Source organism: Perognathus longimembris, chromosome 4 (assembly GCF_023159225.1).
Source record: "Perognathus longimembris pacificus isolate PPM17 chromosome 4, ASM2315922v1, whole genome shotgun sequence".
Taxonomy (NCBI): Eukaryota; Metazoa; Chordata; class Mammalia; order Rodentia; family Heteromyidae; genus Perognathus; species Perognathus longimembris.
The window spans coordinates 12,106,777-12,130,680 of NC_063164.1; the positions used below are offsets into that span (position 1 = coordinate 12,106,777).

Consider the following 23,904-nt stretch of genomic DNA (forward strand, 5'->3'; position numbering starts at 1 on the left):
AGTTTAAGAATGTACATCTTTGACTATATTAAGCAGGTATATAGTCATACACAAGTTTTCCCTTTACTTACACTGTTTATTTTTTAACTAATTTTATTTTTAGAATACACCATACGTAGTGGAAAGAGACAGCAAACTCTGATCAAGTCCTGCTATTATAACTTATTAACTATATAATTCATTATGTTTATCTCTGGCTACTTAGCTTGACTTTGGGAAGTTAATGTTATCATTCTGAGGTTTTCTTTCTCCAGCTCTTTAATAGGGATAATAATACCTGCTTTGCATGTTGTCTTGAGGATTAATTATGTGGTCATAGATTGATTGACAGGTACTTAAACATTTGACACACAGATTATCAGTTAATATGTATTTCTTTTTTACCCTGTTTTTATTGGCTCTCCTTCCTATGACTTTACTAATGGAGTATGGGGTCTTAAAATACTCTTGTTTTACTCTGGTATTTGGAAGAAAAAAGGAAGTCTTATGTAAGTATGATGAGTAGCACTTACCTATGGTGATGAGTTTGTAAAAGAGCTTTTGCTCAGTGTATGTCAGTATGAAAGAACTTTCTATTTCAATTTATTCTCTGAGATAGACGTTTTCTTTCTCTTGTAATATGAAAGGCAGAATGAGTCCTATATTCATTTAGTATTTGTGTTAGAATGGTAGCTATGTGTTAGAATGGTAGGCTATTGCGTATAGTAATTGTGAAGTTAAATGATGCTATTTAACTTTGAGACTTCTTTATATGCAGCACACTTTAAACCATCACCACAAGATCTAAAACATTTCTATTACTTCCTGCTGTTCTGTTAGTCACATTCTTCCACATCTAATGCAGATAGCCACTATCTATTTTCTTGCTGAACTTTTGACTTTTCCAGGTCATATAAACACAGGCATACTCTCTGTAGACTTGTGACTGGCTTCTTTTACTTTACACAAGGCATTTGAGAGTCAGCCAACTTGTCAAGTTCATCAGTAGTTTGTAACTTTTTATTGCTAAGTAATATTCCATTGTATAGATATTACAGTTTGTTTATCAATGTCCATCAAAGTTCATTGCTAGTCTTTTTAATGCTAGGTTTTATAGAATGCTTTTATTTTCAAGGTAGATAGCATATAGTAATTTTGGAAAAAAGATAGTGTGAAAAACATTTTCCCTATCCAAAGTTAACCTCTGTTAACAGTTCTTTCTTTCTTTCTTTTTTAGTCTTTTTCCCCTTTAGATCTGGACATTTTGATTGCCCTCAAGATTCATCTGTTTGCTACTGCTGCTGCTTCCTCTTCCTTCTTTCTCTCCTTCCACTCCTCTTTCCCCCTTTCTCTTCTTTCTCTTCCTTCTTCTGCTTCCCTTCCTTCTCTACTTTCTCTTCTTCCTTCTTTCCCTTCCTCCCCTTTTCTCCTTTTCCTTCTCCTCTTTCTCTTTTTCCTACTCTTTTCCACGTTTTAATCATGAAGATTTATATAGAATGCTGTATATATACTATACATACATACATGTAGTTATAAAAGACTATAAAGCAAACATGGCTATAACTACCACTCAGATTTAGAAATGAGTGTTGCTGGGATTCTCAGCTTTTTCATGGTCCTCTCCAGCACCCTGTGTCCCTGCACCTGGGGACGCCATCAGCCTAATGCTGCTGGTGTCATTGCTAGCTTTGCTTCATAGTTTTCTAACCTACACAGAGCTGTTTCACAGCACAGCGTAATTTTGACTCCTTCTGAACTTGTGACAGTTTTTTTTTTTTAATTTACTGTATTCTCTTACTCTGTTGGAATAAACCTTCATAAGATTGCTTTCTAATAGCTAGTGCAGCATTCTCAGGAGTAACCATACTGTACTTTTTATAGAGATTCTGGATGGAGGTTGTTTCTAATTTTTAAATAATGTTAGAGTAAATGTCTTTCTAAACAAAGCTTTCTGGTGGGATTAGTTCCTAGGTAAAGGGTATATAGGTTTTAATACCAATAAAGACTACTGAATTGTTTGCAAAGAGTTTGGCAACATTGTACTGCAAAAAAAAAAAAAAAAAAAAAGCCTTATATTCTGGATCAGCTTTGAGGCTTATTCACTCCTCCATCCAGATTAAATACCTCAGGGAATTTGGTGGTTGAAAAGACTGTTTTATCTTATCGTGCATTTATGAAGTTGAATATTTCTCTTTATGATGAGCAGTCAGTTTTCTCTTTTGTTGATTTGCCCATGTTTGTGTTGGGAACAAGCCTGTTCCTTAAATAATGGTCAATATGTCTTTGTGACCAGTTTTTGTATTTTTCCAGATGTTGGTGCAAAAAACTACAGGCATCTCTGTGCTGTTTACTACAACAAGAATCCTGGGTTTGAGATAATCCATGGACTGCTGGACAGGGTCATGCAGCTGCTCAATGTGCCCCCTGGTGAAGACAAGGGCGGCTATGTGATTAAAGCATCAGAGGGTAAGACCTGCCAGATCCAGATGTAGGGGAAATAGACCAACTCCTATTTCTGATAACACTTTTCTTCTGGTTGATTGGTTGGTGTTTTCTGCTTTTGATTTATTGAGTATAGAAAAGGAGATACAGCTTTTTAAAAAAAATTATTAGTATTTTGCAGAAAGTATCATTCATTTACTCAATTTTTTATGTGCTAATCATGGGGTTTGAACTCGGAGCCTGAACATAGCCCTTAACTTTTCTGCTCAAAGCTGATGCTGTACCAAAGCTTCGCTTCTACCTTTTTGAGTGATGAATTACAGATAAGAGTATCATAGACTTTCCTCCCCAGGCTGGCTTTGAATCTTGATCCTCAGATTTCAGCCTCCCAAGTAGTTAGGATTATAGGCGTGAGCTTTGCAAAATTATCCCTTTTGCCCTTGTACTTTCAGGACACATGTCTCATATCTCCTAAGTGCTAAACAGTACACTATCTGTTCCAGCCGGGCACTCAGCTGTCTGAGGCTTTAAGGCAAAAGAAAAAAATGTACACACAAAAAAATTCCCAGCATTTTTTGAAAGATTTCATGTATGTCAAGTGAGTCATAAAAGTCCTGTGAATCTTAGTCTAAGAATTGTCAGATTCAGCTAACATGAATGGTATTCACACTATGGCTGGGCTGGTTTTTTGTTGTTGTTGTTGTCTCAGGGTTTCTGCATTGTGTGCTTTCCTTGGCTCTGTAATTTGAATCTAAGTTTATTTTATTTGACAATAGACCTAGAAAAAACTTGAACAAAATATTTTACTACTTACTCCTACTATTTACTGATTTTTTTTATAACTTTATTTGGCAACCTAACCTTCTAAGAGAAATTTCATTTTTAAAAAAGTTATTTAGTAATTATTTATAGTGACATGAGGTTTGGTGGAGAATTTTTTTTTTTTTTTTTTTTTTGGCCAGTCCTGGGCCTTGGACTCAGGGCCTGAGCACTGTCCCTGGCTTCTTCCCGCTCAAGGCTAGCACTCTGCCACTTGAGCCACAGCGCCGCTTCTGGCCGTTTTCTGTATATGTGGTGCTGGGGAATCGAACCTAGGGCCTCGTGTATCCGAGGCAGGCACTCTTGCCTCTAGGCTATATCCCCAGTCCCAAGAATTTTTTTTTTTGCTTATATTTATTTTCCCTAACTCTCAGAGATTGCTTCTTTGTTGTTGGTTGTTTAAATTTTGTTTTTCATTTGGAGAATTCTTTTTATTTTGAAAATGATCTTGAAATATACTGGTCTCTTTAGATTGAAGTTGTATGGCATTACCTTTGTTCCATTCTTCAATAAAATCAAGAGATTTAATGGTATAAGGAAGTACTATGTTTTTACCTATTTCCCACTAGAAATAATCTGATGACAATGTGTGTTTCGTTGAAGAATTTCAGTATTAGGATTGCATCTTGGGTTCCTGCCAGTTCCATATCCTGGTTTACAAACAAGGGAGCTGGGGTGGGGCTAGTTACAGGATTTGACTCAGTCAGGGCTTGTTCCCCAGCATTGCTTCTACAGGCCATGTTGTCTTCCACAGCCTTTCAATACTCCTACAATTCTAGAATTCTCGCTTCTGAGGCCTGTCATCCTCTTATGCAAACTTGTTTATCAGAACTCTAGAACTCTTACTTCAAAAATCAGTGAACAAGATTAGAGTCAGATCAGTTCTAAAACAGATTGTGCCATAAAGGAGGTCTGACTTCTCACTTGTCAGGTTACAAAGAGCAGAAATGGTACATTCAGATTTGACTGGTTGATGTCATTCTTTATGTGACATTTATAGTAATGATACTTATATAAAACAGTGTTTTTATGTTGTGATTTTTTCCTGCTTTGGTAAGTTCCTTCTGTACTCCTGTCTCCTTGTTGTGGAGACAAGGATAGGAAGGCCATAGGCCCTACTCTTGAGGAGCACGCAGATAAGAGGCCACTGTACCCCAGTTCTCTAAGCTACCAGATGAGCTCTGGAGCCTCCAAAGTGAGATGGGCCTTGGGGGAAATAGATGGCACCAGGAGAAACTTGGCAGACCCCTTGCACAAAACTAAGCCTGGCAAATGTGGTATGGATTGTGGAAACCATTTACCTCTCAGATTCCTGAGTGCCAGCAAGGGGTTACGGCCATTTAGGGCTGAGTTTTGAAGCTGCTGCTTTTTCAGTAGGTGAGTGAATTATACTTGTAGTGGGACTGTTTGGTGGGGGTAGGTGTGAGATGCATGATAGGTTTCCCACAGATGGTGGGAAGGAATTGTAGTGTATTTTAAGAGCAGTGAGAAGGAAGGCTTGACCATGGTTGCTATTAGAAATGCCTGTACCAAGAATTTGAATATAAGAAATCTTGCTAATGTGGAAGCTTTCAACTTCAGCATTGAGAAATTTCATGATACATAGTTATATATATAGCTAATGTGTATCAATTTCCCATTTTTACTTTTCTACCAATCCTAAGGCTTAAACTCAGGACCTGGGCACTGTCTCTGAGAGCTTTTGCTCAAGGCAAGTGCTCTATCACTTGAGCTACAGCTCCACTTCTGGCTGTTTTGGGTTAGTTTATTGGAGATGAAGACTCACTGACTTTCCTTCACACTGTGATTCTCAGATTTCAACCTGAGTAGCCTGGCTTCGATCTGGTTCTTTTTGTGTACCAGACCTAGGGCTTGACCTTAGGGCTTGAGCATTGTCCCTGAGCTTTTGTGCACAAGGCTAGTAGTGCTCTACCAGTTTGAGCCACAGTGCCATTTCCAGCTTTTAGTAGTTAATTGGAGTCTCGTGATTTTCCTGCCAGGGCTGGCTTTGAACTTGGATCCTCAGATCTAAGTAGCTGGGATTACAGGTGTGAATCACAGATACCCAGCTCACTCTCCTTTTAAAAATCAGATTTATGTCATTCTAAACCTGTGGTATAACTGAAGCTCTATGTATATTAACATAAACAATGCTGTTTTAGTTAACAATGTACTTTTTAAAATTAAGAAATACATCCATCGATGGTAAAACTACTTCTTGTGTGGTTATAGATCTTTATGTTTCGTTATATTAGGCCAAGTTAGTGCTTGTTTGTTTGTTTGTTTGTTTATGGTGCTGGAGATTGACAGGAGGCAGGGTCTTGTACATGCTAAGCAAGCAGTGTGCCACTGAGCATCATCCCAGCCCTTAACAAATAGCTCAGGCTGGTCATGAACTCCAAATCTTCCTGTCTCTATCTCCAACTGTTTGGATCATAGACATATGCTCCTGCTCTCAGCTATATTTGGTTTTTTGATTATGAGTACAGATTCAGATTTGTGTTTTCTTCTTAGTCTATTTTGGCTTTCATAATAAGATAGTATAGTATTTTAAAGTTTTTAACCTCACTGGAATGTTCAAGATTTATGAATTTAAGAAGCTTCTTTCTATGTATGTGTAGCCTGACTCAGCACATATGCAAAATGTCTAGCTGCCTTTCCTTACGAAAAAGTAGGGTCTCTGTTTTCACTGCCCATCACCATCATTGGCCACATAAGTCTCCCTGGATTCATGGTCATGTCCTACTTCCTGAGTGCTTTTCTTTCTTGGGATGCTTTCTATAAGCGCCGTCAAGCCAAAGAGAATTAGTGTCATTGTAAATAACGGTTCCTTGTTTTTTTTTTAGGGGTTTCTAAGTCTATTTTTATTATCTAATGACAAATATGATTATCCTTTTTTTATGATCAAATCAAGGCCTAAAGAAATGGCTTGTCAAAATAAGTCAGTAGCAAGCTGGTATTAGTTCTTCATCTAATGTATGTGTACGCATCCATAACATAACTAAGGGAGAAAACGGTTTTTTAGACTCCTCCATAAAATTGTAGTTTCTTGTTGGGATGTATTTAGCTGTGTCATTTTTAAAATTTTGTATATAGCTGTTTCTGCTAAGAAAAGCTTTTCAGAGTATCAAAAAGTAGATTAGAAACATATTTAGAACTACTGTTTCATACCATTGTTGATTAGTGAGCTGTCTTCTATTACTCTGGCATATGGTTTACTTTTTAATAATTAAAGATCCCTGGTGGCTTTGCAATTATAACTGAGCTAAGTCTGTTCACCAGAGATTCTTGCTAATGTTAATTACACTGGCGGTTATACCTAATTTCTTTCTGTCCCTCCTGATGTTTTTTACACAGCTTCCTCTTATACCACTTCATTGGAGTAGGATGCATTTCCTTTGAGAAACTTAGCCCTGCTTATTGTAAGAGAAATTTAGATAGTCGATGCTCACATTGATCCCAAGGAGCTGTGTTGGTAAAGGTTTACCCTTGCTCATTAGGTGGGAAGCAACCCTCCGCAGCATGCGGAATGTCTGTCTATGGAGCACTTGGAAGGAACATGGCCGCAACCAGAGCGGACAGCCATGGTCATTTAGTCTTACATATGTTTCATTTGCTCAGCAACTTTGTATTTTAAGACCATAAAGTGAGATAGAATGTCACACTGATGATAGAATAAGGTCAGTGTTCTAAAGAAAAACTTGAACTTGTTAGCAGACTACAGACTGTTTTAAGGGCTTCAAAAGTGTTCCGCACAGAGTGTTTCCGTGGTATTTGATCAGATTATTATAGCAAATGTACAGATTTTATTTTTTAGGCTTCTTTCCCTTCGTTTTTGTGGTTTGTTGCAAAGTAAATTATGTATGTTAAGATGCATTTATCCTTTTCAAAAACCACTTCTGGGCAAGGGAAAATTCTCGACATTTTTGCGTTTAGAACAGTTATGTGGTTGCTGGGTAGATCAGTGGCAAAAATAATTTCTTGTAGAATGTAGCGGGTTTTGTTTGTGATTGCTGCAGTGGCTTAAGTATGTGGTTTTTCCCTCTTCAGCTTGTTACCTACTTCAGTTTGGATTATTTACAGTTTTATAGAAAACTCCAATTTAACTTGAAACAAAACTCGCAGTGAAGAGAAAGAAGTTTCAGTTTTGACAATTCTAGTTTTCATGCTGCTCAGAATTCATTTCTGTGAAATGAAAAATAATCTTGTAAGTAGTTCGTACATTTAATCCTATGCCATATGCACTCACCATGGTGATGTAGGTACCTTCTGTTACAGTAATACCTAATTAATGATCACTGGTTTGACCTGTAGGTCATAACCTTGTTCCCCTCTCAGGACACCTGGGAAAGGTTGCAGATGCTAATATGTCCAAGTGAAATTGTGATGTTTCCCTAGTGGTCACATTGGTTTTTAGTGTAATCTGAGCTTGGGAATGAATGTATTAGGAAAGTATCTATGGAACATCGTATTGAAGTCAAGGTGTTTAGCTCATGGATTGATTTATGCCTAGCATTCTGGGCTATAATGAATGTGCACTGTGTGTCCCTATTTAGTTACCTAACAAAGGCAGTGTTCAGTTAAGGCATGAGGCTTTGAAAGAATGTGGAAATTTCTAAGCTTATGACCTTGTGTAAAAGTAGTTCCTGTCCCACTGGCTTTCTGCTTTTTTGTGTTTGAGGCAAACTTTCAAACACTGCCATTCTCTCAGAAGATGTGAAGCCACACGAAACCATTAGGGGGCAATTGTCCCACCCTAGGCACAGCCATGTGACAAGGGCCACAGGGCTGTTCATAAAGGCTTCAGCACTTACCTTGAGACTCAGGTGGCCCTTTCTTAGTTACGAGTGCATTTATTTATTTATTATTTTTTTTTTTGCCAGTCCTGGGCCTTGGACTCCGGGCCTGAGCACTGTCCCTGGCTTCTTCCCGCTCAAGGCTAGCACTCCGCCACTTGAGCCACAGCGCCGCTTCTGGCCGTTTTCTGTATATGTGGTGCTGGGGAATCGAACCTAGGGCCTCATGTATCCGAGGCAGGCACTCTTGCCACTAGGCTATATCCCCAGCCCCCGAGTGCATTTATTTTTCTTGCCCCTACGTTCTATGGATAAGATCAAGTGTTCTCCATTCATTGTTCACTTCACCTTTTTTAGAAAGGTAGTTTCTATTAATTATACAAAGGGGTATGCCCCTCTATTAATCTTTCTTATCCCCCCCTTCCTTGCTTTTTTAAACAAAATTTAAAATGATTTTTTTTCTCTTTTCATGAGTTTTGGCACTTACTTGACATCTTCGTACTCACGGAAAACTGGAGTCCTTGACACACAAGTCCTATATTAAAGGACTTGGTCAGGTTTAATATTCCATCTGCTAGATATTGTTGTAGTATACATGCCAGCATTATTTGTTTGTTTTGAGGGTTTTGGTTTTTTTTTTTTTTTTTGGTGAGGGAGGTACTAGGGTTTAAATCAGGCCTTCCACTTGTGAGGCAGGTTCTTTACCGCTTGAAGCCATACTTCCAGGCCTGTTTCCTTTCACTTATTTTTAAATAGAGTTGCATTTCCCCCCAGGCCAGCCTGGATTATGATCTACGTACGTATGCCTCCCAGGTAGCTGAGATTACAGGCCTGTAATCTGCCTAATTAAAAAAATTGTCTTTCCTCTAAGGACCTCTTAGATTTTTTTTTTTACATCAATTGCCTCCCCATGAAATTTTTAATACCACAGATAACTATGTATCTGTTAAGTGCTGTATATATAGCTATGCTATATACATTAGGAAGATAAATATAAATAGCTTCTTTATTTACTAAACAATGACCAGAAAAAAATTTTGCTGTTTGTTTTATGATGGTACTGGGCCTTGAACTCAGGGCCTGGCTACTGTCTCTGAGCTTTGTCACTCAAGGCTTACACTCCACCACTGGAGCTACAGCTCCACTTTCAGCCTTTTGGTAGTTAAAGGTAAGAGTCCCTTGGAAATTCCTGCTTAGAGTAGCTTTGAACCCTGACCCTGATTCTTAGATCTAAGCTTCCTAGGTAGGTAGGACTATAGGTGTGAACCACCAGTGTCTGGCTTAGTAACAAAAATTTAAAAGTTAAATTTAAAACTACCATCATTTAGCTTTGTAATTATATATGTTGAGTAACTTTTAGTGTTGCTTATTTTCTCACATGAATTATATCAAATTACACATGCCAGTTTTTGTTTCTTAAAGCCTAAGCTACACACAAAAGCTATGCGGATGAAACAAGCAGCCCCTGGAAGGCAGCGCAGTGGCCGTGGGATGCACAGGTCCCTCTCAGTGTGAGTCTGAGATCACGGCCCTGATTGTCTTTTTGGTCCCAGCCACTTAGGGCCATAGTTTTGTGGCTCTGTTGGTGCATACATTTCTGTGTTTTCATGTTAAATTGTTTGTTCACTACATAAGAAAACCCCACGAGAGTAACTGGATAGTGAGTAGCATTTGTGTGAAGTAGGTTTCAGCTTTGGAAGACATCAAACAGTTGTCCTTCGTGAGGTTTGTTCCTACCCATTTCTCCTCCAAGGAGCTGTTGGCACACGCATGCTACAACAGCATTCATGCTTTAGACTTAGCTACATTCAGTTCACTACTGGAAAAACAAGGAGAGAAATATGTTGGGTTTTTGTTTTTTGCCAGTCCTGGGGCTTGAACTTAGGGCCTGAGCGCTGTCCCTGGCTTCTTTTTTTTTTTTTTTTTTTTTTTTTCCCCTCAAGGCTAGCACTCTGCCAACTTGAGCCACAGCGCCACTTCTGGCCTTTTCTATACATATGGTTCTGAGGAATCGAACCTAGGGCTTCATGTATATGAGGCGAGCATTTACCTCTAGGCCATATTCCCAGCCTGAAATATGTTTTTATTTACCATGTTGTACTCCCTTTTTTCCTTGTCCTTCAAACCAGACTTTGAGTTCCAGTCTTCCGTTAAAACCCCTAAATGCATAGCTGGGCGCTCGCTGGTGGCTCATGCCTACAATCCTAGAGTACTCAAGAGGCTGAGATCTGAGGATTAAAAAAAAGCCAGCCCTGGGCAGGAAAGTCCTTATGATACTCCATTCTCCAATTAACCACTCAGAAAACCAGAAGTGAGACTGTGACTCAAAGTGGTAGAGTGTTAGCCTTGAGTGAAAATGTTAGGAACAGTGACCAGGCCCTGAGTTCAAGCCCCACAATTGACCCACCCCCCCCAAAAAAAAATCCCTAAATACAAAGAGCTGTTCAAGGACCCAGATTTTAGTGTAATTTTGACTACTCAGCTTTTATTATATAGGTTTTTATTATATAGGTTTGTTGTTGTTGTTAATTAGACAATAGTTGAATTTTAGCAGCACCTGGTCTGGGCAAATCTGAGCAGCATAGTGGATACAACGCACTGTCTTGTGAGTGCCTAGACAATACTATGTTCTGGTATAAACTAAATGTTGCCCTGTAGATGGCTTGGTGGCCTGTCAGACTTTAATCTGGAGGAGCTAATTGGATAGATGAGTGGGTAATGCAAAAATAATTACATAAATCTCTGGATAGGGCTGATAAATGTGTTGCAGTGTACAGAGCTGCTGGAGAAGGATACTCTTTTTTTTTTTTTTTTTTTTTTTTTTTTTGCCAGTCCTGGGCCTTGGACTCAGGGCCTGAGCACTGTCCCTGGCTTCTTCCCGCTCAAGGCTAGCACTCTGCCACTTGAGCCACAGCGCCGCTTCTGGCCGTTTTCTGTATATGTGGTGCTGGGGAATCGAACCTAGGGCCTCGTGTATCCGAGGCAGGCACTCTTGCCACTAGGCTATATCCCCAGCCCAGAAGGATACTCTTATTTACCACCTCGCACTTCCTTTTCTCCTGTTTTCAAACTAGGCAGGTCTCTCTCCACTATGCTAGGGTACTGTAGTTTTGACATGAATGAGAAATGAACTCCTGTTGTACTTAAGCCATTGCTGCTTAGTATGATATTTTGGGCAGAAGGGCTTTCTGTTCTAAGGTTTTCTCAGACCACTGAGCTAAGGCATGTCTCACTTTATGCATACTTGTATACACATATACACATACGTTTATATGCACCTATACACCCTTCACTCCTCTCCAAGTCCTTGTGTAAAACCACATTCGTAGTATTTGCATATAAAATGTACACTTCCTCCCATGTACTAATCATCTGTAGATTACTTATAATACCTAATAAGACCCTTAGTATACCGTTGAGTTTCAGGAATAATGATAAGAAGCATGTGTACATACTTATGGCACAAATACTTTTATTTGAGTAGTTTTGATGTGCATGTGGCTGAATCTGCAGATGTGGGGCCCGCAGATGTGGAAGGCCAACTGTACGTATATTTTAGAAGATCTTAAGTCTCCAAACAGTAGCTTTGATCCAGAGCTTGTTCCCGTTTCTCCTAGGGAACATTTGCACCTCTCTTTTCCAACAGTGGGAGACCTGGTGGCTCCTGCTGCTGTTCCTAGCTTGCTTACTCACTCACAGATCAGTGCCCTGTCTCCATTGCCCTCTGCTCCCTGTGAGATTGCTCTGCTCACCCCTGTGAACTCCTGCAGGATGGTTCTCAGTCACTTGTGGATGCCTTCCCTGCTGCTTTCCCTTAGCTGACTTTTTCTTTGGCATGGTACCCAGAGTTCCTCTTCTCCCACATCCAGGCCTGCTCTCTTCTTTCCTCAGCTCCCTTCATCGAACTCCACTAGCTTCCTCCCTTCTTCAGATTTTTTTTTTTTAATTTGTCTGTTAGCATGTCTCTGTGTTTGGAGAAATTCTCTTCTGGTGTTTAAGTTTTATTACGACATGTTGTGAGAATATAGCAGGTTGACATTCTTGCAGAATTTTCACAGTACTCCTTTTGTACAAGTGGTAGACATCTGGTGTCTTCAGGGGGACCTGGTTCTGGTTTTGGTGGTATTTTGATTTATGCTGTTGTTGAATAGCTGTGTCTGTGGTGTGTTGGAGATGAGTACAGTCACCCCTAGGTTGGGTGTGAGCCCAGCCTTCTCTGCTTTTCTTCTTTCTTGTACTCCTTCTCCAGGATCGAGGTCCCTCATGGTCCCCCTTCTACGTCACTGTGCTTTGGCACTCACCTTCCAGAGAGAAAGGTTTTGTAGGCGTCTCTGTTTTTGTTTTGGTTCTGGTTGGTTGTGGGGCTTGAACTCAGGGCCTGGGCACTGTCTCTGATCTCTTTTGCTCAAGGCTAGTGCTTTACCACTTTGAGCCACAGTTTCACTTCCAGTTTTCTGGTGTTTAGTTGGACATAAGAGTCTCAAAGACTTTTCTTCCCAGTCTGGCTTTGAACCACAATCCTCAGATCTGAATAGGATTACAGTAGTAAGCTACCAGTACCTAGCTTATCTTTGTTATTTTTAGAAAGGTAGTTGGTATTGTGTGAGAAGTTTATTTATTTTTTAAATCTATGTACAAGATGAGATTCAAATCTGCCATGGTGGTATGGCTGTAGTCCTAATTACTTGGGAGACTGGGTTGGAAAAACTGCCTGAAACCAGCCTGGACAACCTAGTGAGAACCTGTCTCAAAACAAGATAAGATCTATGTGATTTTATATGAAGTCTGTGATTTGTTACTACCACTGATAAAAGTCTAGTGTGAAATTTGTATATCTAATGAGTCACATAGTGATTTATTTTTAGTGTTCTTGTTTCTTCCTGTGTACTACTACTTGTAGAAAAGTGAAACAAACAGGGAAAAAAGAAGGTGATGTATGCCTATAATTCCAGCAATGAGAGGCTGAGGCAGAAGGCTTGTAAGTTCAAAGCCTCAACTACATATTGAGAACTTGTCTTAAAAAAATACAGAACGAAACAAAAAACTCAAAAAGAAATGTAGTTAGAGAAGTTCTGTTTGTAATAGTGTCTAGTGGGAAACAATTTAAGATTAAATATAATGGAAGGTGAGAAAATACCTTCAAGCCATGTGAATATAAAGTAATTTGAAAAGGCTAGTCAAGATTATATGGGCAATAATTATTTTATTATTAACTGTTGGTAGTAGGGCTTGAACTCAGGGTCTGGACACTGTCCCTGAGGGGTTGTTTTGTTTTGTTTTGTTTTGCTCTAGGCTGATTCTCTACTACTTGAGCCACAGCTCCACTTTAGGCCTTTAAATAGCTTAAGAGTCTCATTGACTTTCTTGGCCAGGCTGGCTTTGAAACTCAATCCTCAGACCTCAGCCTCTCCTCAGAACTCAGCCTCCTGAGTAGGATTACAGGTATGAGGCACTGGCACCTGAATGGACAGTAATTATGATGAAGAGATGCATGTCATTCACCTGTGATAACAGTATAAGTAGTAAAGTCAAGCTGGGTTCTGCTGTACCTTCTTTGTCACTGTAACCATATAAACTAAGGACCTCATTGTGGTTTTGCTTTTGTGTTTTGGTTGTTTTGACACGGGATCTATATGTTGTTGTCCATGCTGACCTCCAACTTTAATCCTCCTGCCTTAGCCATCTAAGTAGCTGGGATTACGAATGTGTGCCATTGTGGCTAGTGACATTTTATTTATTTTCTTTTTGTAAAATATGAGGAGCCCATGTTGTTATAAGGATGGGCCTGATAAGAAAGAATATAAAATACAAAGAAAAGATTCAGGAGTGAGTAGTGACATTTAGTTATTTTATTTTTAAAACTACCTTTCATTTACAGAGGTTTTGTTATATTCTTTTTTGTTCCAGCATAACATTTCATTTCTTTGTGTTAGTTTCCTATCTGTAAAATTGGAACAAATACTGTTCAGTCTGCATGATAGAGTGTTTGGGAGAAGCAGAGGCTAGAATTTGTGAAAGCATTTGGAAGAGGTGAATCACTCTTAGGCTAAACTTGGAACAAATGATTCTATCCTCAAGAAAAGTAGAATTAGGTAAAAGAATTGTGGACCAGGTTTTAAGGCTTGGCCTCTAAACTCAGCTCTGCTGTCGCCTGACTATGCTTTTCTTTGTGTGTGTGTGTGTGTTTTCTTTTTTGGTACTGGGGATCGAACCCAGGACATTGCACTTGCTAGGCAAGCGCTTTGCCACTGAGCTACATCCCAGCCCGACCATGCTTTTCTTAATCTGATGGGTGTACATTTTCTTCTATGCCAGATAAGAGACAGGATTGCCTGGCAGGTCAAAAGATTTCATGGCAAGAGTTTAAATTCAGAGGCAGTCTCTGCCACAGTTTTTTTTTGTTTGTTTTTTGGCTGAACTTTTAGATGGTGTGACTGTGATACTTTTTTTTTTTTAATCTCCTCATGGAATTCTAGCCTTATGAGTCTAGAATTTATTCATTGGGAGAGAGAATGAGTGAGAGAGAGAAAAACAGAATGTCCTGGCCTTTTCTGGCTTGCGCTCAGTTTTGCCATTGTTCTGCTGTGTTAATAGTTATAGAGTATAATTGAGTATGTCATAAGGTGAGAAGGGACATACTGTCAGGCTTTTTCCCCCCTCTTAAGTTGTATTTATTTAATTTTAAACCAGAAGTTTGTGAACATGAATGGCCAGCTTGATTGAAGGTGAAAGGGTTCTGCTGTGGGCCCCATGTGCCCGTGGGCTGTACACAGCAGGGGCATGTGGCCCTTCGCCTTCTGCTTGCTCTCTGGCCTATACTGTTGCTCGCCCTGGGCAAGCCTCCCTAATCTCCTTGTGCTTTACTTTTTCCCATTTGTAATTTGCCTGGTCTTCAGAGGGCTTGGCAAGGACTGCCTGGGGCTGTGCACTGCTTTTATTGGGAATGGAAAAAGGTAAGTAGAAAACACACTAGTACGTTCTCACAACTGTGTATACTTTTTTCTAATACTCCCTGCTTGTCAACCAAAATCTAACTCTGAAACGAAACATTATCTGTTATAATTATATGTTTGAAGTTACATTTGCTCCAAGTTACTACTGCACATGAAGTTCTCAGTTGGATTTCTTAATTGTGGAATTAGAGATGCAGTCACATCTATTCAACATTTTCTATCTTCATTGTCATAATTGTTATCATCATCATAGGGAGAAAGTAATATGTTGTTCATATTTGGTTTGAGAAACAGTCCATTTAAATGAGTTTTTGGCATATGAAAGATAGGAAAAGAAGCATTTGTTGGTACAGGAAGGCAGGTGATCCCTATTTTATTTTATTTTTATTTTTATTGCTAGTCCTAGGGCTTGAGCTCAGGGCCTGAGCACTGTCCCTGGCTTCTTTTTGCTCAAGGCTAGCACTCTTACCATTTGAGCCACAGCTCCACTTCCAGCTTTTTCTATGTATGTGGTGCTGAGGAATCGAACCCAGGGCTTCATGTATACGAGACAAGCACTTTACCACTAGGCCATATTCCCAGCCCCAGGTGATCCCTATTTTTATCAAAGTTTTTCTAAATATATCCCATGAGTAGTTACAAAAAACATACTAGTAAGAGTGATTTGAGTGCCACACAGATGGAAGATAGCACTTTTTAGGACTAGCTTTCAAACCTGATTGACAGACAGTGCTTGTTAGCACAGAGCTACAAGTCCTTTTAATTTGAGACTGATTTAAAATTGTGATTAGATTGGTCACCTATAAGCATCTGCAACAAGCCCAACTTCCTCCAGGTTTTGAAATAGGAGTGTCACATTTGTGTTCTTGAGACATGTCGCCAAGGCATTTCCAGTTACATAAGTCAGGTCATGAGTACATTTCTTTTTGAAGTGTCACTCCCTTCCCCCTTTTCTCCCAGCTTTTCCCCTCCTGATCACCATCCCCCCTCCCCTGGCATTTTCTATTTAACCAGTTAGTATCTGTCTGCTCATTAACTCTCAGAAGGTGACAGCCATGGAAATAAATGATAATATTCTCTACACAGAGACCTGGAGATTCTGGAGTTAGGGTTCTAAATAGTCACCAAGACATTGTGATTTATAAGAAAGGTTTGTTGTTACTGTTGTTTGAGATTTCACTCAGTATGAGCTGCAGTTTTGCAAATGCTGAGATTACAAATGTGTGTAACCATGCTTGGCCCCAAAATGGTTCTATCCTTGGAGACATTTACTTTCTAGAAATCTGGCTCTGATTTCTTGTTAAGAAAAAGGTCTCAGTACCCTGTCCTTGTTTGTAACAGGGTTTGCCATACCCTGGCTTGATGCAGTTCTATCATAACCCAGCTCCCTCCCTTGAGTCTCTGCACTGTGGGGTTAAGTAGGTACCTGGTTCCTCATGTCCTGTTGCTTTCCTTTAAGAGTTAATGATGTCTGCAGGTGTGTTGGGATTAGCACTGTAAAGTTGTGTAAGGGGTTTTTCTTTCTTTTGATCTTCAGAAAGGGATGAAAGATGGCCATTAAACTCAAAGGATTAGGTCCCCTCTCTTTATAGACTTGAGGTACCATAAATATTTCACTTCAAATGCAAGGTGAAGAATTGTATACATCACAGAGGAAAATGGGTGTTTTATATTACCAGTGGAAATTATTCAGTCTCCACTTACAAATTAAATGGTCTTTGCACGGGCATTTTCTCCTGAGTATACTAAGATCTGAAAAAAAAAATTGTGTTGGTATTTTGGAAGTAATATTTTGGATCCTCATATTCCTAAGTCTTCATTCTTTTTTAATGTATATCTTCCCTATATTATACTTCTTTTCCCCATGAGTTTTCCCCACTTTGTGTTAATCCTTTGTGCCCTCAAAAAACTACTTGTTCTAATACTTTGAGAACCACTATAATGCCATGCTCACATGTGTGTGCAAGTTTTTGGTCTTCATTTTTTGTAGGACTGAAGACTGAGCCCAGAGCCTCGCACAGGCTAGACAAGCAACCTGGGACACGCTCAGTTTCCATTGTGCACTTTTGCACACTTGTCTTTTCTCTTTCTTTACATCAACCTGAATGAGAAAAGGAAGGTGATGTTGATGGGTTGGCATCAGGTTCTCAGAAAACTGGCAGGAAACAGGAGAAAGTCCTGTACAGGAAGTTATAGCTTCTTTTTTTTTTTTCTTTTCCTTGTCTGTTTCACCCCAGAATGGAACAGTAGGATTTTTTGTCCCTCTGTGGAAAGGAAAGGTTTGGGCAGGTTCCAGCCTTAGACTCACCCTGTTAAATGATTATTCCTTCTTTCACCCACCCCATGTTACATTATCAGTTGATGAAAACAGACTTAAAAATATTCACTTGGCCCAGTGACTTATGATATCTATATAATTCTACATTTTCTATTTTTCTCCTGGGTTTGGAGACTCCTACAGAACATTTTATTAGTTATCTTCCATTAGTTTTATTGTTTATTAGACCATTTTATCTTTTATTAGTTATCTCATGTATGATATGTGGAAGCTACCAGTATTCCCAGTTCTCCTTTTGTTTGTATCTTTTTCTTGTGAAACTGAGGTGGCAAAGTATCAGATTGCAATCACTTAAGATATGTGAATCTGAACCCGGAAACATATACTGGTTGTGTGAAGAGAGGAAGGGTGATATGTAGACTAGGTGAGAGATAGACCAAGCATGGTGCTGAGTGAATGGCTATATGTACAACCAGTGCAGGAGTTTGGGGTAAGAACCCTCTGAAGCTTTCGGATTAGGATCTGCTCAGTTACTGCCCTAAGCTTCTACTTTTGATGCCTCATGAAATTAAAGGAATGACTCTATGTCTAAAGCTTATCCAAACTTGGGCCCTATAATATTACTCTTAAAAAAAAAAAAAAAGACAGGGCAAAAAGAAACTGTGAAAGGTGTTTGGCAACGGGCAAGAGAAGGCGCTCTTGAATGCTTTGATGCTCAATTAGCCAGAAAATGTGCTAAAGACTGGGTGCTGTGCTGGATTACAGCCCAGGAATGACCCCGAGGTCCTCAGAGTGGCCCTGCTGCTGGAGCACAGAGACGATTACAGACCTCGAAGAGACACCACAAAGGCTTTAATTAAGGGACTTGTTCACACCCCACTAAGCTTGGGAAATTAAACTCATTTGTGCTTAACCGATGTTTCCTTTGTCTGTACATTCACATGTATTTGAACAGAGAATGCTGTTTTCCCCAAATCTGTTTTACACAGTTTTTACATTGGAAGCTATTTAGTGTGCCAAAAGTTTAATCAACACTGGGGCCTCCAAGTGGCCTGAGAGGAGCCTTTAGGTATAGGTTGAAAATTGTGTTGTTTGTACAACTTGATACACCAGCAAACCAGTGACTCTGGGTTTAAAAATATAGTTGGAACTAATATACTCTGTAGACTATAGGCATTTGCCTTGAATTGCAACTCCGTGTCCCTGAACCGTCCACATTGCTCTTTTCTGTAAATTGGCCACCTCATGATCCCATCATACCACTCTTGGGCACATATTTCAAGGGAAGTAAATCAATATAGGAGATACCTGCATACCCATGTTCATTGCAACTCTGCTTACAAGAGCCAGACTGTGGGATCAGCACAGGTACCTAGCCATCCATGGATGGATGAAAAGAATGAAATGATGCCATTTGCAGGAACATAGGTAGATGCAGAGGTTACCATGTTGAGCAGGATGAGCCAAACTCAAATAACTAAATAGTGCATGTTCTTGTTTCTTTGAGGTAGAAACCCAAAATGATAATGATAGTAATGGTAATAGGGCATGGATATAAAAGAGACTTAGATTTATGAGGGGGTCAGTAAATATAAAAGAGGAGAAGGAAGGAAGAGGAGAGAGCCAAAGACCATTACATACATATGTGTTTACAGTTAACAATATAATATATAACATATACAATATAGTACATATAATAAATATAATAAATAGAATTATATACTGACTGATTTTATAACACACACACACACACACACACACACACACAGATGGAGTAGTAACCCACCAGGCGCTGTTTGTAAATGGAAGGAGATGGTGAGAATATGGTAGAGGGGTGAATTTGTTCAAAAAAACACTAGGCACATATGGAAATGTCTTAACGGCATCTCCCTGATATTAAAAATGTATATAACAACAAAAGAAAGGAATGCTTTTATTTGTTGATGCCACACAGGTAGCTTTTGGTTATCATGTAGATCCGATTTCCACAAACCTTAGACCCTTACTCATTTCTGTTCAGATAAGGATTCTGGTGAGCTAAGCTGCCCTCTTGCCAGCAGTGAGTGCGCTGTCACCTGGAATTGTGGGCTTCACTGCTGCCTTCGTGTTCTTTGTTTTGCTAGTAAAACAGTTGTTTCTGCAAAGTTTAGTCTGATCCATACTGTTTGTGAAAGCATTAAGAAATGTTTGCATTTTAGTAGCTAAAAAAAATTATTCTCTAGTTCAGGGGTGGCATCAGGCAAGGGATACATTTTTAGGTTCTAACCTCTGTACCTCTTCATAATTTCAGGTGTATTTCTCACTATGTGTACTTTTGTGAACTTCGCAGGTGTGTATTTAGAAGACAGAACCTCAGTCTTGCTCTAATTGAATGGGAACTTTTTCTTAGAATGATCTGGGCATGGTGGTGTGTGCCTGTAACCCTAAATAGACAGGAGGGATAGGTAGGATTGCAATCCTTGGGTGGCCTCAGGAAAAAGCATGAGACTTATCTGAAAAAAAAAAAAAAAGAAAAGAAAAATTCCTGGAGGTATGGCTCAAGTGGTAGAGCTCTTGAGCTACCAGGCCTTGAGTTCATCCACTAGTATTGCCAATAAAAAGAAAAAGTGTGAAAAACGGCAGGACACGTTAAAATAGTCTTTATGATATCAAGTTTTCCATGAAGTGGATGTTGGATGGAAGTCCTCGTTTGGGGCTTCATTAGGGTCTGGGAGTGAGATGGGAGGTGTAGTGCTAACAGGGCAGCAGACAGGTCCCTCTAGTTCCTGCCTTGTTGGTGGTGTAGGCGTTGTGACTAGGGGGCGGTTTAGGGTGCTGTCATGACTCAGATGAGTGCTTGTGTGGGGTGAGAGCTTTTTAATGTTCCTATCTGTCGTTCATTTCTTCATTCATATCTATCATGCTGTAGATCTTCCATTTGTCATGTACTGTATATAAGGTGAATTTTAATTTTCTTTGAATTTCTTTAGGAAAGAGGAGTTTATTTAGTAATAGGAATGTTTCTGTTTATTGATCACACACATAGCTGGTTAATGAGCTAAAACAAGGTTTGATGCAAACTCAGAGACTTTCCAATTGAAAATATAACTGCATTTAGCTTTAAAATGCTGATTCAGAAAGTTGTTATGTGAAGTAAGAATTCTAGCTTGTTATTTCTGAGGTTGTATTTTGCTAACATTGTCAGAACTAGCACATCTGGCTTAGATTCTAAAATAGTTTGGTTTAACGCTTCAGTAAAAATGGGTGTGATCAAATTCAACTCAAAGATAGATAAAAGACCAAATTTTTAGTATGGCAAGGTTATCAGGCAAGGTCTTCAATGTCTCCTTTGAGTGGCTTTGAAAATAGGCTGGTGTCTTCTTCAGATGTGTGTGTGTGTGTGTGTGTGTGTGTGTGTGTGTGTGTGTGTGTGTGTGTGTGTGTGTGTGTGTGTGTGTGTGTGTGTTCAGTTCTAGTTCCATGTATAGAACAGTGCTGGAAGAACTTGTTCCCAGCGCTCTTTGAGGATCACCACCAACACCTTCAGACAAGCTTCTGTTTTTGTAATTTGAAGATTTCTCTAGTCTCTTTCTTTTACAAGTTCACTTCCTGTTTGTTTTCCGCTATTGTCATTGCAGTCATAGTCAGGAGTCTTTCCAGTTTGGTTTTCATTTGATAGAATTAAAATGTGCCATCTCTTTCAGATTTAGCAGTACACATCCTACGAAGCCTTTCTGTTGTCTTGTTTGATTCCCTTCCTCACCCCTCTCGCTAAGTGGATTAATGCACAGAGCCAAATACACACTTCCCTGCTGTTTAGTGGACTTCTTGCTTTGATAGTGAACAGAATTGTTAAGCTTGGCAGATTATGAAAAATCAGCCACCTTGTATTTCAGCTCTGGGGGTTCTGAATGCCAATTACAATGTGTTTCAGGTCTTCCCCCAGAATAGAAAAATCTTTCTATATTGATTAGACTGTATGTGTAATTTGTGTCTCTGTGGTATTAACAGTGTCAGATTCTTCTCCCCTCTAGCCCAATTCTGTATTCCTAATTATGCTGACCTTGGAGCCATTAGAGACTCAGCAGTTTACTGTTCCATAAATAATGCACTCTGTCTGAGTAGCAGGCTGGAAGCTTGGGGCTTGGCTCTGCTGGGGTATTTATAGTCCATGCCAGTAAATGTTTTGGTTACATCTTTCAAGCAAAAGGCCTGATCCCTCTTCAAGTGGGTGGTGAAAGAGATGAGTGAACTCAAAAAAAAAAACTGAGCAGAGTGCAGAGCCTTGATCACTTCCTGTGGCTCTAGTGATGGGGAGAGTAGGGAATGATCCAGTGTGTGTATATGTTCTTAGCTGCTGAAGACCCCAAGATGGGGCTGGTTTTGCAAGCTGTACATGGCTCTGGCTAAGTGAAGAACAAGTGGAAGCACAACCAGGATCAGCTGGGACTTGTAGGGGAGCCTGGCCTTTGCTGGGGGTCCATGTGAGATATCCCAAAATTGCTTAGGAAGCACGTGTAGGCAGGAACAACGGTCACCTGGCAGCATGGCCTGTGACTGGATGTGTGGATTCCAGTGGCCTGGCAGTGACACTGCCTCCTGGGTTTCTCCATCAAGTAAGGTGAGGAAGCTAAGTATACCACTATATACTTCCTGGCAGGAGCCCTTCTCATGTGGTTCATCGTTTCAGTTCTGGGTGTGAACAGATGTCCCCTCAGACTCCCGTCACTTCTGAGACGCCTGCCCCCTGCCCCTTCCATTGCTTCTCCTGCAGCCTCCTCCTGCCTTGTTGTCATATGTGCCCTTGCTTTTTTCTTACAGGAGTTCCTTGGTGTGCTAGCAAATACTTTTTGCCAGTACTGGAGTAAGGAAGCCTCTTTTCATAATGTGTGGCTTAAAGAGAGTTATTTTTAAAGTTGACTGGCAGGCTTCTGGGTTTTTTTTAAAAACTTATTTCTAATTAAAAATGTTTCATAATCTTTTAGTAGTTAAACAAAGGGAGTTTAATTCAACACAACTGCTTATGAGTACAGTGCATCTTCATCAGTGTTACTTGTGTTAGCTGTCTGTTGCTATTGTTTTGCCAGAAGAAGCAGTGATTGTTTTTGTGTGTTTCAGGCCCCGCGTTCTTCCCTGGGCGCTGTGCTGAGGTCTTTGCCAGGGGCTGCAGTGTGGGGAAGCTTGGGGTCCTTCATCCCGATGTTATTACCAGATTCGAGCTCACCATGCCCTGCTCCTCGCTGGAAATCAACATCGAGCCGTTCTTGTGAAGATGGGACTCCGCGGTGTGCTTCTGGCGTAGTACTGCTCCGTGGGGAGTGGCCACTTGTGCTTCAGTGTCTAATAAAGTAAAAAGTGCTGGTCGTGTGAAGACAGCTCACGTGTGTGTCTGTGCGGTGCTGCGCCTGGGGGCAAGGCCCAGGAAAGCTGCTGACGGCCTGTGCCCGCCCTGGGAGCCAGAGCTCAACCGCCAATGCATTAACTAGGGGTCTGACATTACCCAGAGGTTGGCCTTTGCCCTTTACGTTTGACAGTGGAAAATACAATAAGGTTTAGAGAGCCTTAAAGAATCAATAGTGGAGAGTGGGGAAAGGGCAACATTGCCCATAAAGAAATGTTCTTATTACCCGACTTACGTAACTGTAACCCTTAAAAAATAATCGATTATGGCCAGGCACTGGTGGCTCATGCTTGTAATCCTAGCTACTCAGGAGACTGAGCTCTGAGGGTTACATGTAGTTTGAAGCCAGCCCTACCAGTTTAGTTGGTGAGACTTTTTTTTTTCCCAACCAGGACCTGTAAGATTCTTATCTCCATTTAATCGCTAAAACAAACAAACAAACAAAAAAGCCAGAAGTGGAGCTGTGGCTTGAGTGTTAGCATACTAGCCTTGGACAACAACAACAACAAAAAAAGCTAAGGGATAGTACCCATGCTCTAAATTTAAGACCCAGAACTGGCACTCCCTTCCCCCAAGTGAAGAATCGTTAGTGGTCAGACAGACGTTTACAGTTTTTGAAGTCATTTTAAGTCACTTGGTTTTTGACAATGCTGGGAATTGAACTCAGCACCTGGCCACTTGCATAGCAACTGCTCAGCCACTTGAGCCATATGCCCAACCAGCCCTTTCTTGAAGTACCTTTAACATGAGAGAAAAATGTGTAATACACATAGTCAAAATACTCTCCCAGGTGTGGAGGTTTTTTTGCTCTGCAGTGTGGAGCATATGCTCTGCTAGAAGCCCTAGAGAGGACAAGATTGACAGCTCAGGGTGACCTTAGGAAGCATGAAGGACATCTTGCCTGAGGCTAATAGATGTGGTATAACTAGTTATAAAATTAAGCAACTAGTTTCTGTCTTGCTTTATAGAAAGGTGTGAGAGCTCTCTTTCCCAGAAGCTCAGTTTCTGTCAGTTCTGCCTGTCTCACATTGTCATTTTCTTCCTCCATCTAGAATCCATCTCCTAAAATGAGGAATTGGACCTAGGTACAGGTTGCTTAGGAGACTGAGAGCTGAGGATCATTGTACAAAGCCAGCCTGAGTCAGGAAGTCCATTAGACTCTGATCTCCAGTTAGCCAGTAAAATGACAGAAGTGGAGCTGTTAAGTGACAGAGTGCCAGTCTCAAGTGTATAACCTCAACAAAACCTCAAGGTCCT

The 23,904-nt window shown here is 40.2% G+C and overlaps 1 protein-coding gene across 1 annotated transcript in view; it reads left to right on the top strand.

Moving 5' to 3' along the window:
* The window catches only part of Farsb (phenylalanyl-tRNA synthetase subunit beta), a 61,732-nt gene extending 39,110 nt beyond the window's left edge, over positions 1 to 22,622 (top strand). The window contains exons 16-17 of the mRNA XM_048344667.1: positions 2,290 to 2,445; positions 22,365 to 22,622. Coding sequence (XP_048200624.1) covers positions 2,290 to 2,445; positions 22,365 to 22,516 — 308 coding nt within the window. The 3' untranslated portion in view covers positions 22,517 to 22,622. The remainder of the gene's footprint in view (positions 1 to 2,289; positions 2,446 to 22,364) is intronic.
* Positions 22,623 to 23,904: the final 1,282 nt, after the last annotated feature.